The sequence below is a fragment of the Dasypus novemcinctus genome, chromosome 14, assembly GCF_030445035.2.
Source record: "Dasypus novemcinctus isolate mDasNov1 chromosome 14, mDasNov1.1.hap2, whole genome shotgun sequence".
Classification (NCBI taxonomy): Eukaryota; Metazoa; Chordata; class Mammalia; order Cingulata; family Dasypodidae; genus Dasypus; species Dasypus novemcinctus.
Genome location: NC_080686.1, coordinates 56,969,775 through 56,983,296, shown reverse-complemented (window position 1 = coordinate 56,983,296; position 13,522 = coordinate 56,969,775). Strand labels below are relative to the sequence as shown.

The following is a 13,522-nucleotide window of genomic DNA, read 5'->3' as shown; positions in this document are numbered from 1 at the left end:
GAATAAGAGACTCAGCAGACCAAGAGATTGAGTGCCCCTCTCTCACTCGGGAAGGTCCCAGGATTGGTACCCGATACCGCCTAAAGGGAAGATAAGCAGACACAGAAAAACATAGAGTGGATGGACACAGAAAACAGACAACAAGTGCAAAACGAGGGGGAGGGATCAATCTTTAAAATAAACAACAAACAAACAGTTAAGAATTTATGTATAATCAAATGTTCCATTAATGGTTACACTTAAGATGTAATTGTGTATTTTTTTTAATGATTACAGGTAAAGGTTGACTTAATTGAGCTCTCTGAAAAGTGCTGCAGTGACTTTGACTTGCATGCAGAATTAGAGCGCTCATTTTTGTCAGAACCATCATCTCCAGGAAGAACCAAAACTACCAAAGGATTCAAACTTGGGAAACACAAGCATGAGACCTTTATAACTTCAAGGTAAAATTTATTCTACTGAGACTATTAATTGTGGTCATGCAAGATTATTTATTTTAACACATTTTGAAATAGACACATGATCATTAAACAGAGAAGGAATTTATCTAAATTAATATTTGAATTTTTTAAACATAATTTGGCCAGAACCTACTCAGTAAATGCTTATATTTTTCAATGAAAATTTGGAAGGTTTCAGTAAGAGGTGAACTGGATTATTTTTTAAAGTTTTTAGGTATTTTGATAAAAGATGATTGTTACTCTGAGCTAAGTTGCTGTATTATTCCAGAAAAGTCTATAGATATTTGCAAAATTAGCAGATTGGAATAAAAAAATGTTTTTACAGAGTTTTTTTTTTTAGTAATATATATGCAATCTAAAATTTTTCCCTTTAACCACATTCAGTTATATAATTCAGTGGTGTTAATTACATTCACCATGTTGTACAACTATCACCATTATCTATTACCTCCACTTTTCCATCATCCCTAATTAAGCTTTAACATTCCCTTCTCTAGCCCTACCCATATTCTAGTTTCTGACTATGAATTTGCTTGTTTTAATTGTTTCGTATCAGTGAGATCATACAATATTTGTGTTTTGTGTCTGCCTTTTTTCACTTAACTTGGGGTCTTCAGGATTCATCCATGTTGTTGCATTCATCAGAACCTTGTTCTTTTTCACATAATATCTCATTGTATGTATTTACTACATTTTGCTTAACCATTCATCTGTTGATGGATGCTTGGAGCTTCCATCTTTTCGTAATTGTGAATAATACTACTTTGAACATCTGCATGTGAACATCTATTTGAGTCCTTATTTTCAGCTCTTTTGAGTGTGTATACCCAGAACTGGGATTGTCAGATCATATGGTAATTCTATACTTAACTTTCTGAGGAACTGCCATACTGTTTCTGCAGTGGCGGCACAATTTTACATTCCCACCAGTAATGAGTACTCCTGTTCTTCCATATCCTCTCCAACACTTGTAAATTTCTGTTTTTTTTTTAATAGTAGCCATTCTAGTGGATATAAAGTGGTATCTTATTATGATTTTGATTTGCATCTCCTTATTGAGCAGCTTGTGAAGTGCTTTTTGACCATTTGTATATCTTTGGAGAAATGTCTTTTTAACTCTTTGATTTTTTAATTTGTCCAATAATGATTTTCTGTAGTTGAGTTGTAGGATTTCCTTATAGATTCCACATATTAGATATGTGGTTTCCAAATATTTTCTTCTAGTTTGTCTTTTTACTCCTTTAATGAAGTTCCTTGATACACAAATGCTTTTAATGTTGATAAGATTCGTATACCTAGTTCTCTTTTGCTGCTGCTTCTTTTGGTATAAGTTCTAAGAAGTCATTGCCTAACGCAAGATCCTAAAGATGCTTCCCTACATTTTTTTTAGGAGGTTTATATTCCTGGCCTTATAATTAGGTTTTTGACACATTTTTAGTTTAATTTTTGTATATGGTGTGAGATAGGAGTCCTTCTTCATTCTTTTGTGTATGGGTATTCAGTTCTCCCAGCACCACTTGTTGAAAGAGACTATTTTTTTTTCCAGTTGAGAGCCTTGGTATCCTTATTTTAAAAAAATCAATTTGTCATAAGTTACTGTTTATCAAAGTGTATATTATGATATTGGTCTTTAGACAATGACTCTGGCCAATGTATAAAATATATATAACCTTACTCTGTTAGAAGCTTAGCATCCTTAAAATCAAAGTAGCCAGTACATAAATCAAATGTTTATGATAGAAGCACTAGGAAAAATACAGTGTTAGTGAGTGATTTTCATATCTCAATTTAGGATTGTAGGGTTTAAGGAGGCAAGCCAAATAATTAATGTTCCTCTTTGCACTGTTATCTAAAGAGCCGTTTAAGTTGAAGTGGAAACAATGGATACATTATGGGCTATTTTAATTACATGGAATATTACAGGGACTTAATAAGTGTTTGTTGGATAAATAAATGACATATTGGTTCACTTTAAGATTAGTTAAGGTGCCTAGCTTTAAAATGTCCAAATAAAACAAAATAAAATTACATGGTAGCAATAAAACAAATATAGCTTTCCCTGAAAGATTGTGCATCTTTCACTAAGTATTTTGGGTAGTGTTAATGGGCTTAATACTTATGATATGCACTAGATAGCTAAAGGAAATATATAATTCCATCTCTCAGTGAACTTACACTCTGAGAAGGCAAAACCAATTTGGAAGAGACAATAGGAAATTATATAAGACAGTAAGTACACTTCTAAGCTATGAGTTTCTGACTCTGATGTTTATTATGCATCTAAGTTAATAAAGATTTGACTTTAGGAGGAAAAAAAATCGATTTGCCATAGATCTGAAGATCTGTTTCTGAATTCTTTATTCATATATAATAAATATATCCTACCTTGTGACAGTACCATGCTATTTTGACCACTGTAGATTTTTAAGGTTTAAAGTCATGAAGTATGAGTTTGCCATCTTGTTCTTTTTCAGAATGGTTTTGGCTATTTAGGACCCCTTACCCTTGCAAATGAATTACATGACTGGCTCTTCCATTTCTACAAGAAAGCTGTTGGGATTTTGATTAGGATTCATTGCATCTATAAATTGTTTTGGGTAGAACTGACATCTTTTTTTTTTTTTAGAACTGACATCTTAAACAATGGTTTCCCAATCCATATAGATATAATTTCCTTTAATTTATTTAGGTGGTTTTAAATTTTAAATTAAAAATAATTTAAAAAATTAAAAATAATAGCAGTGTTTTATAATTATCTGTGTGTAAATTCTTTATATCCTTGGTTAAATTTATTCCTGGATATTTGATTGTCTTGGTGTTTTTATAAACAGATTTTTTTCATAATTTCTTCCTCAGATTGTTAATTGCTAGTGTATAGAAACACTGCTGAGTTTTGCATGTTGATCTTTTATCCGGCTGCTTTGCTGAATTCATTTATTACCCCTAGCAGCTGTGTTGTAGATTTTTGGGAACTTTCTATGTACAGGATATTGTGTGAAACTAGGGAAAGTTTTACTTCTTCCTTTCCAGTTTGGATGCCTTTTATTTCTTTTAGTTGCCAGTTTTCTCTGGGAAGAAATTTCTGTACCATGTTGAATAACAGTGGTGACAGTGAACATTCTTGCCTTGTTCCAGATCTTAGAGGGAGAGCTTTCAGTCTTTCACCATTGAGTATGATGTAGCAGTGGGGTTTTCATATATGCCCTTTATCATGCTGAGAAAGTTTCTTTCTATGCTTAGTTTGCTGAGTGGTGTTATCAAGAAAGGAAGCTTATTTTGTCAAGTGTCTTTTTCATGTCAATGGAGATGATCATTTGTATTTTTCCCCCCTTAATTCTTTTAATGTGTTGTGTTACATTAATTGATTTTTTTAGGTTGAACCACCCTTGCATACCTGGAATAAGTCTACTTGATCATGGTGTAAAATTATTTTTTTAATTTATTAATTTATGCTAATAAAGCATACAATCCATCCAAAGTGTACAATCTTGGTATAATCACATAGTTGTGCATTTTAGAGCATTTTCATTATTTTAATAATAGTAATAAATTAACAGGAAAATTTTAACAGGAAAATTTTTCACCTCATGATCTCTCTCTGTGTTTCTCCTGCTGTGCATAGTTGCTATTTCTGGCTATTCTTGCACAATTATATATTTGTTTATTGAGCACTTTTATTGCGATATATTCATATGCCATATGATTTATCCAAAGTATATAATCAGTGGTTTTTAGTATAATCACAGTGCTGTGTATTCATCACCACAGAAATTTTTAGAGCAATTTCATTATCCCAAAAGGAAAAACTACACACCCCTTAGCAATCTTTTCCCAGCCCCACATAACCACTAATCTTACTTCATTTTTACAAATTGATTTATATTTATATTTTATATAAATGGATTTGTACAATATATAGTACTTTGTTTCTGTTTTCTTTCACTTAGTATGTGTTTTTTTTTGGTCTGATTGACATCTTGTAGTGTTACATATTTGTTCAATTTCAAAGTAAAACAATCTTATATGTGCAGTTTTACCTATATTCATATTTCACGTGTGGTTTTACTATGTTATACAGTTTCATGTTACATGTTTTATCTTTCCTTTCAGTACTACATATATAACCTTAGAATTTCCCTTTAAACCCCTTTCATACCCACATAAGAGTACTACTAGTTAAGATATTTTGATGGGCTTTCACCTTTTCTATTTATTTCCAAAGATTAACAAACATACTTTTTACCAATTCTGTACATATTAATCCTCACCTTTCCATTTTCTAACCTCATTCTACTTTCTAGTGACACATTTCAAGTTATTAATTACATGGTATTATACAGTATATTTAATTCATAGTAGTACATTCATACATATTGTCCTTTTGTGTCTGTCAACGTAATATCTTCCGGGTTCATCCATGTTGTCATATGCTTCATGACTTCATTTCTTCTTATAGTTGCATATTTGTATACATCACAGTTTGTTTATCCATTAATTGGCTGAAGGACACCTGGGTTGTTTCCATCATTTGGCAGTTGTGAATAATGCTGCTGTAAACATTGGTGTGCAGGTGTCTGTTCGTGTCACTGCTCTCAAGTTCTTCTGGGTATATACTGAGTAGTGGTACTGCTCGGTCATATGGCAAGTCTTTACTCAACTTCCTTAGGAGCTGCAGTCACAGTGACTGTACCATTCTACATTCCCACCAACAGTGAATAAGTTTTCTTATCTCTCCACATCCTCTCCAGCACTTGCAGTATTCTGTGTTTTTAATAGTGGCCATTTTAATGGCTGTGAAATCTCATTGTAGTTTTGATTTGCATTTCCCTAATCACTAGTGATGTTGAACATTTATTCATGAGTTCTTTGCCATGTGTATTTCTTTGGACAAACATCTATTCAAGTCTTTTGGCCATTTTTTAATCAGGTCATTTTTTTTTTTATTGCTAATTTGTAGCATCTCCCTATATATCATAAATATTAAACCCTTATTTGGATATGTGATTTCCAAATATATTCTCCCATTAAGTTGACTGCCTTTTTTTCTTTTTTCTTTTTTCTTTTCACAAAGTCCATTGAGGTGCTAAAGTGTTTAATTTTGAGAAGGCCCCAGTTATCTATTTTTCCCTTTGTTTCTCATGTTTTGGATGTAAGGTCCAAGAAACCACCACATACCACAAAGTCTTTTTTATTGATTGATTGATAGATTAATGATTTCCCCCCTCCCCCTGCCCTGCTATTTTTCGCTGTCTGTGCCCATTCACTGTGTGATCTTCTGTATCTGTTTCTCTTTGTGTCTTTCTCTTCTCATTTTCCTCCTCTAGGATTCACTGGAATTCGATCCTGGGGATCTCTGATGTGGAGAGGGGTTCCTGTTACTTGTGCCACTTCAGTTCCTGGTTTCTGTTGTGCCTCGCCTTGATTCTCCCCTTTGTCTCTCTATTGTTGCATCATCATCTTGCTGTGTGACTCACTAGCATGGGCACTGGCTCACCACGTGGGCACTGGCCCACCGCTTGGGCACTTTTGTGGGCACTTGGCTTGCCCCGTGGGCATGCTTTTTTTTTTTTACCATGAAGTCCCAGGGATTGAACCCGGGTCCTCCCATATGGTAGGCGGAAGGAAGTCTAATCACTTGAGCCACATCTACTTCCCACCACAAGGTCTTTAAGATGTTTCCCAACATTTTCTTCTAGTAGTTCGGTGGTCCTGGCTTTTACATTTAGGTTTTTGATCCATTTTGAGCTGATTCTTGTATAGGAAGTGAAATGAGAGTTCCCCTTTCATTCTTTTGGTTATGGATATCCAGTTCTCCCAGCACCGTTTGTTGAAGAGACTGTTTTGTGCCATTAGCACGGCTTTGGTAGGTTTGTCAAAAACTGGTTGGCCATAGAGGTGAGGGTTTATTTCTGGGTTCATTTTTTCCACTGTTTGATGTATGTAACTTTATGCCAATTCCATGCTGTTTTGACCACTGTAGCTTTGTAATATGTTTCAAGCTCAGGCTGTGAAATTCCTCGCACATCGTTCTTCCTTTTTAGAATGTTTTTGGCTATTCAGGTATGCTTTCTCTTCCATATGAATTTGGTAATTGCCTTTTCTGTTTCTGTAAAGTAGGCTGTTGTAATTTTGATTGGTATTGCATTGAATCTATAAATTAGTTTGGGTAAGATTGACATCCTAACTATATTTAGTCTTCCAGTCCATGAACACAGATATCTTTCCATTTGTTTAGGTCTTTTTAAAATTTCTTTTAGCATTGTTTTGTAGTTCTTTTGGTTAAATTGTGTATTTCAGTCTTTTCGTTGCTATTTTAAATGCATTTTCCCACCTGATTTCCTCCTCAGATTGTTCAATACTAGTGTACAGAAGCATTATTGATTTTTGTGTGTTGATCTTGTATCCTGTCTTTTTGCTTCTTTGCTGAACTTGTTTATTAGCTCAAATAACTTTGTGATAGACATTTCAGAATTTCCTAAATATAGGATCATGTCATCGGCAAACAGTGGGAGTTTTAACTTCCCTTTTCTTCTTTGGATGCCTTTTTTCCAACCCCTTGTCATATTGTTTTAGCTAGAACAATGTTGTATAACAATGGTGACTGTAGATATCCTTGTCTTGTTCCACATCTTAGAGGGGAAGCTTTCAGCCTTTGCCCATTTAGTACGATGTTGGCTGTGGGTTTTTCATACATGTCTTTTATCATGTTGAGGATTTTTCCTTCTATTCCTGTCTTTCGAAGTGTTTTTATCAAGAAAGGATGCTGGGAATATCTCAATCTACATATAATATCAGGAGTTAAAAATGCTTTTTGACCTGAATAAAAGGGGAAATGGAAAGGACAAAAGAGTTTATATGGCTGTGAGTCTCCAAAAAGAGCCAGGAGGTTATCAGAGGGGTTGCCCTATGCACACCTCAGCAGAGTACCAGAGACAGGGTTGTATACAACCCCAGGTATTGGTTTTTCTGAGGGCTACAGAAACCCACAGGTTCTGTGGTCATGGCAGATGGAGTTCAGTGCCATGTCAGTTGGCCCTACTTTGGAGTTTGTGTTTCTGTGTGATGGAGCGGGACTCAGATGTGATCTTTGTTCACAAGCCTCTCCTGTTACTTTTACCGGAACTGTAGTTGGTGCTGGGGTTTAATGTATACCCAGGGCACCTGAATCTCTGGACTGACCATGTGATAGCCAGCCCCTGAGCCTCAACAGACTTCAGCTCCTACACTCTGGTTTATTGGACTTAACCCACTCAGCTAACATGGAGGTGAAGAAGATCAACCACCACACCAGGGAGCCAAGAGTGCCTACAACTGAAAGCAGGAGGATTGCATCCAGCATCCATGTGGAATCTAAGCCCCCTCTTGATATAGATGTGGAGTGGACACAACCATTCCAAGGTCCACAGGATGGAGGAATAGAGTATGGATTAGAGTGGACTTACTGATATTCTATTCATGAACTATTGTAATTAGTAATGAAGAAAATGTGGCATTAGTGTGGAGAAAGTAGCCATGTTGGCTGCTGGGGGTAAGGAGTGGGAGGAAGAGATGAGATGTGGTGGCATTTTCAGGACTTGGACTTGTCCTGGGTGGTGCTGCAGGGACAGTTTCCGGACATTGTATGTCCTCCCATGGCCCACTGGGTGGAATGTAGGAGAGTGTGGGCTATGATGTGGACCATTGACCATGAGGTGCAGCGGTGCTCAGAGATGTATTCACCAAATGCAATGAATATCTCATGATGATGGAGGAGGTTGTTGTTTTGAGGGGAGGAGTGGGGTGAGGGGGTTGGGGGGTATATGGGGACCTCATATTTTTTTGCTTGGTTTTCTTGAATGCCTTTTCTGCATCAATCAAGGTGATCATGTGGTTTTTTGCTTCTATTTGTTAATATGATGTATAACATTAATTGATTTTCTTATGTTGAACCAACCTTGTATAGCAAGAATAAATCCCACTTGGGCATGATGTATAAGTCACTTGATAATGCTGTTGATTTTGATTTGTGAGTATTTTGTTGAGAAGTTTTACATCTATATTCATTAGAGAGATTGGTCTGTAATTTTCTTTTAGTATCTTTATCTGGCTTTGGTATTAGGGTGATGTTGGCTTCATAGAATGAGTTAGGGTGTGTTTTCTCCACTTCAATTTTTTGGATGACTGAGCAAGATCAGTGTTAATTGTTCTTGGAATGTTTGATAGAATTAACTTGTGAAGACTTCCGGTCGTGGGTGCTTTTCTTTGTTGGGAGGTTTTTGATGATTGAGTCAATCTCTTTAATTTTAATTGGTCTGTTGAGGTCTTCGGTTTCTTCTAGAGTTAGTTGTAGGTTGTATGTTTCCATGAAGCTGTCCATTTCTTCTAGCTTATCTAATTTGTTGGCATACAGTTGTTCTTGGTATCCTCTATGATACTTTTTACTTCTGCAGGGTCAGTAGTAATTTCCCTTTTTACTTTTGATTTTAATTATTTGTGTCCTCTTTTTTTTCCCCAGTCTAGCTAAAGGTTTATCAATTTCATTGATCTGGACAGAGAACCAACTTTTGGTTTTGCTAATTCTCTATGATACTTTTCTGTCTCTGGTAACTTCCACGTTAGGTTTAATTGCCCCAGAGAGCCAGATGGGGTCAACTCATCTTTTTCGTTTAGGTGTTCCCGTTTGGATGCGTGCATTTCTTGACTGACATTTCTTCCTCTGGTCTCTTGTTTCTACCTGAAGGTGTCCCACCCCAGGAGCCATATGATGTTAATGTTTAATACCTGTTGTCTGTGTGTGTGTGTGTGTGTGTTTATTTATGCTCCAGCAATTAGAGTCTGGGCTGGGTTTGTGCACCTCTCACTAACAGTTCTACTGAGGGCCTCTTTTGTTTCTTGGGGTCCCTTTTGTATGCACAAGCGTACACCTGCTGTTTGGATTCTGCCCTGGCTCTGTGCAGCCTTGGGACCCTGTGCTTGGATGGATATTTGTGGAGTTCTAACTCACTGCTTTGAGTGACTCCTACGTGCATTGCAGGAGATACCCCGGCCATGTTGCCACCATGTGACTCTTAAACTGTGCAGGGCTGAGTGAGGAGAAGGGTCCAGACGGGCAGGTCCCAATCACAGATCTCCTACCTTTTTTTTTTCTTTACAGAAGATTGAACACAGGACTTTATACATGGGAAGCAGGTGCTCAACCATGAGCCATATCTGCTCCCCAGTGAGAGGTGTGGTTTTTTTTCGTTTGTTTTGTTTTGTTTTGCAGGAGGTACCAGAGATCATATCCGGGACTTCGTACAAGGGAAGCAGGTGCTCAACCACTTGAGCATTATCCGCTCCCCCTCCTACCTTCTTTTTTGTTGCTTTTCTCCCTTTTCTTTCAACTTAGCATTTGTGGAGACCTTCTGCAGTCTTTTTCATCCTCTAAAGTTCTAAGCAACTGGGATTTGTCCTTTTATCAGTGTTTCCTGAGGGAAGACTTTTCCAGGGGATATCATAAGTTGCCATCTTGATTGTGTAACCCTTGTTTTTGTTTTCATAGTGGAAAATCTGAATACATTGAACCTGCCAAACGAGCCCATGTTGTGCCACCACCAAGAGGAAGGGGCAGGGGAGGATTTGGGCAGGGTATACGGCCCCATGATATTTTTCGTCAAAGAAAGCAGAACACAAGTAGACCACCGTCTATGCATGTGGATGACTTTGTTGCTGCTGAAAGTAAAGAAGTGGTCCCTCAAGATGGAATACTCCCACCAAAACGGCCACTCAAAGTATCACAGAAGATTTCTTCTCGTGGTGGGTTTTCAGGCAATCGAGGAGGACGTGGTACTTTTCACAGTCAGAACAGGTTTTTTACACCACCTGCTTCAAAAGGTAACTGTTTTCTGATGGGCTAGAACATTGGATGGAAATGAACATTCTCATATATAATTTCTGTTTATTAGAAGAAAGTGATTCAGATTAAGTACTGTTTTGGTACTACTTTATTAAAGTGGCACTAGACAAGTGGTACTATTTATAGAACACTGTTGGATAGAAAAAAAGTTTTTTTTTTAAGTTAACCTTTAATAAGTTATGCTTTGATGAGTATAAAGGATAATCTTGGCTAATTATTTTCCTTTTTACATTGAGAATTGTGTTTTTCCTTTCTGAGTAATATCCACACATTTTCACAGTAATTATACTTAATTTTCTTCAGATTGTTCTGTGTAGCTCACCATTGATTCTTTTATCTACTTCCTTCTTAATGTTATTTTAATTTGTTTTAAATTGTTTAAAGATTAGAACTGTTTGAGTTACTTGTAGAAATTATACTTCACTAGGAGATTCATGATTTAATGCCTTCTGAGTTGTGTGGTAGGTTCTGTTAATACCTGTACTTTATTGAGAGAAAACCATGAGGCAGCTTGCCAGGACACATAAATATAAGTGGCAGAATGAATATTTGAACCCTAGCAGTCTGTCTTTAGGGTCTCTGCTTTTAACCATGTTGTGATGCTTCCATTCTGAAGTATATTCCATTTACAGAATTTAATAGTTTCTCTTCTATTACTTTTGGAAATTAAGAAGAGTCTGTCAGTTCTTCCTTAATCCAAGTGAAGTTGTGAAAAAAAAAGTTTGAAATTGTGTTGTTTGTGTTTAGGAAACTATAGTCGTCGGGAAGGAACAAGAGGCTCCAGTTGGAGTGCTCAGAATACTCCTAGAGGAACCTACAATGAAAGTCGTGGAGGCCAGAGCAATTTTAACAGAGGCCCACTTCCACCATTACGACCACTTAGTTCTACAGGTATGCATTCTCCCTCCTTGATACTGTTGGGAGAAAGGAAGAAAATTTCTCCTTTTCAAAGTATTGAATGTCATATATTCTCATTCTAGGAGAGAGTATTTTAGAATTTAGACTTATAATTCTAAACTGAACTTTATATCTATGAATGATACCCAATGTATATATTCTGTAAAAATAGACTTTAAATACTGAACTATGTGTAAAATCAAAAGTTTTATGTTGATGTGCTGTATTTTCATATTACAATAATGAAAGCCAATCTATAAGGTAACTTTTTGACCCATATATTTTAATTATAGAAGTATCATTACATAGTATGTTCTTTTTTTGTTTACAGTATTATGTGTGGAAGCATATAACCTTTTTTCTAAAACAGTATTATGTCAAGTCCAGACTGATTAGAGGTAGCTTTTGGTTCCCAATGTATATGGTTTTTGTTTTTTATTTTTAAATAACAGTTTTACTGAGATATCATTCTCATATACCATGCAATTTACCTATTTAAGGTATATAATTCAGGGGCTGTCAGCACAGTTACAGAGTTTGCAAATGATTTTAAGGGAGCAAAGTAATTTTTGTATTGGTTTGAACTCAGTGTGATTGAATTAGTATTTATATAGTGAGAAAAGAAGTTGGAGCTAAAACCTATGTTCTTTCTTTTATAGGCTATCGCCCTAGTCCTCGTGACCGTGCTTCCAGAGGTCGTGGGGGACTTGGACCTTCCTGGGCAAGTGCAAATAGTGGCAGTGGAGGCTCAAGAGGAAAGTTTGTTAGTGGAGGCAGTGGTAGAGGTCGTCATGTACGGTCCTTTACACGATAAAAATCCTTTTTGGAACCATCTTAAGTGTATATGTACGTTTCATGAGGACAATAGAAATAAAATAAGACATTGAAGGACCAATTTAGACTTGGTTATCTGGAGACATCTGAGAGAATATTTTTATCTGAAGAAAGCAGATTTTGTTTGATACCTAACATGAGATTTCAATAAAAAATCAGAAACTTTTTAATGTACGACTGTATATATATTTTCCCCTCCTTTTAAGAGTATGTATTTAGGAAGTTTGTTACATAGAAAGTAAAAAACTAAGCCACTTTTAATTTAGTATATTTCTTGCCTGTACCACAGAGGTGCCCAAACTTTCTTGGCTCATGGCACCTTTTATGGTCTCACTAATTTTTCTGTAGCACACCTAGGCCAAAAGATACACTTAGTATTTCCATTTATTAAGCAGTTAGGTCTAAACAACTTAGTAAGTTTAACAACTTAGTAATCATTTGGAAAAATAATACAAATAAATTGAAAGAATAGTTAAATTTTATTTCATTCTTAAATAGCCACAAGCAATTGTGAACAGTGCACAGCTTCTCAAAACTTGGAATCAGATTGGACACCACCAGTCTCTCTTCCTATTTTACTTTGATTCTTTTTTACACGTTTTTATATCAAATAATTTGAAATTTACAGTTGCAAACATAATACAACCCCATACAAGGAACTCCAGCATATTCTTTGTGTTCCAGGCTCAATAATTTTAACATTTTGCATCTTTGCCGTAACATTCTATCTTCTATGTTCTGAACTGTTGAGAGCAGGTTGCACTCATCATAATCCTTGAACACATAATATTTCCATGTATATTTCCTAAGAACAAGGATATTTACTTATGTAATGACCTTAAGGACATTTATCAGTTCAAGAAATTTTGACGTTGATATAAAGATTACATTCTGTATTCCAAATTTTCACATGCCCAGTAATGTTCTTTTGAGCCTTGCATCCCCATTCTTAGAACTCATCCAATATTAGGTATTATATTTAATTGTCGTTATATCTTTAGTTTTCCTATTTTCTTTCCTTTCCTTTTCTTTTTTTTCTGTGGAAGCATATATACCACTTAAATCTTACCATCTTAACCCCTCCCAAGCATACCTTTCAGTGGGATTAATCATGTTCACAATTTGTGGCAGTACCCTCACAGCCATCCATTACTAGAACTTTCATTTCATCTCACAGAGAAACCTACACTCATTGTACATTAACTCCCCATTGCCCATTCTGTCCACCCCTGGTAACCTGTATTCTACTTTCTTTCCCTGTGAGTTTGTATATTCTCTGATATTTTCTTTGTGGTTACCAGGGGCATAAATTTAACATCCTAAATCTATTACAGTCTTGTTTGTTTTAATACTATTTTAACTTCAATAGCGTACATAGGCTATCTGTCTTTACTCCTCTGTCTTCCCACCTTTATTTAGTACTTGTCACAAGTTATTTATCATTTTAATTCCCAAA

General features: G+C 35.8%; 1 protein-coding gene across 24 annotated transcripts in view; it reads left to right on the top strand.

Annotated features, from left to right (window-relative positions):
• The window catches only part of VIRMA (vir like m6A methyltransferase associated), an 84,824-nt gene extending 72,593 nt beyond the window's left edge, over nt 1-12,231 (top strand). For all 24 annotated transcript variants that reach the window (XM_071207921.1, XM_058275739.2, XM_004474709.5 and 21 more), the window contains 4 exons: nt 277-443; nt 9,982-10,313; nt 11,083-11,226; nt 11,892-12,231. In XM_071207921.1, coding sequence (XP_071064022.1) covers nt 277-443; nt 9,982-10,313; nt 11,083-11,226; nt 11,892-12,046 — 798 coding nt within the window. In that variant the 3' untranslated portion in view covers nt 12,047-12,231. The remainder of the gene's footprint in view (nt 1-276; nt 444-9,981; nt 10,314-11,082; nt 11,227-11,891) is intronic.
• Nucleotides 12,232-13,522: the final 1,291 nt, after the last annotated feature.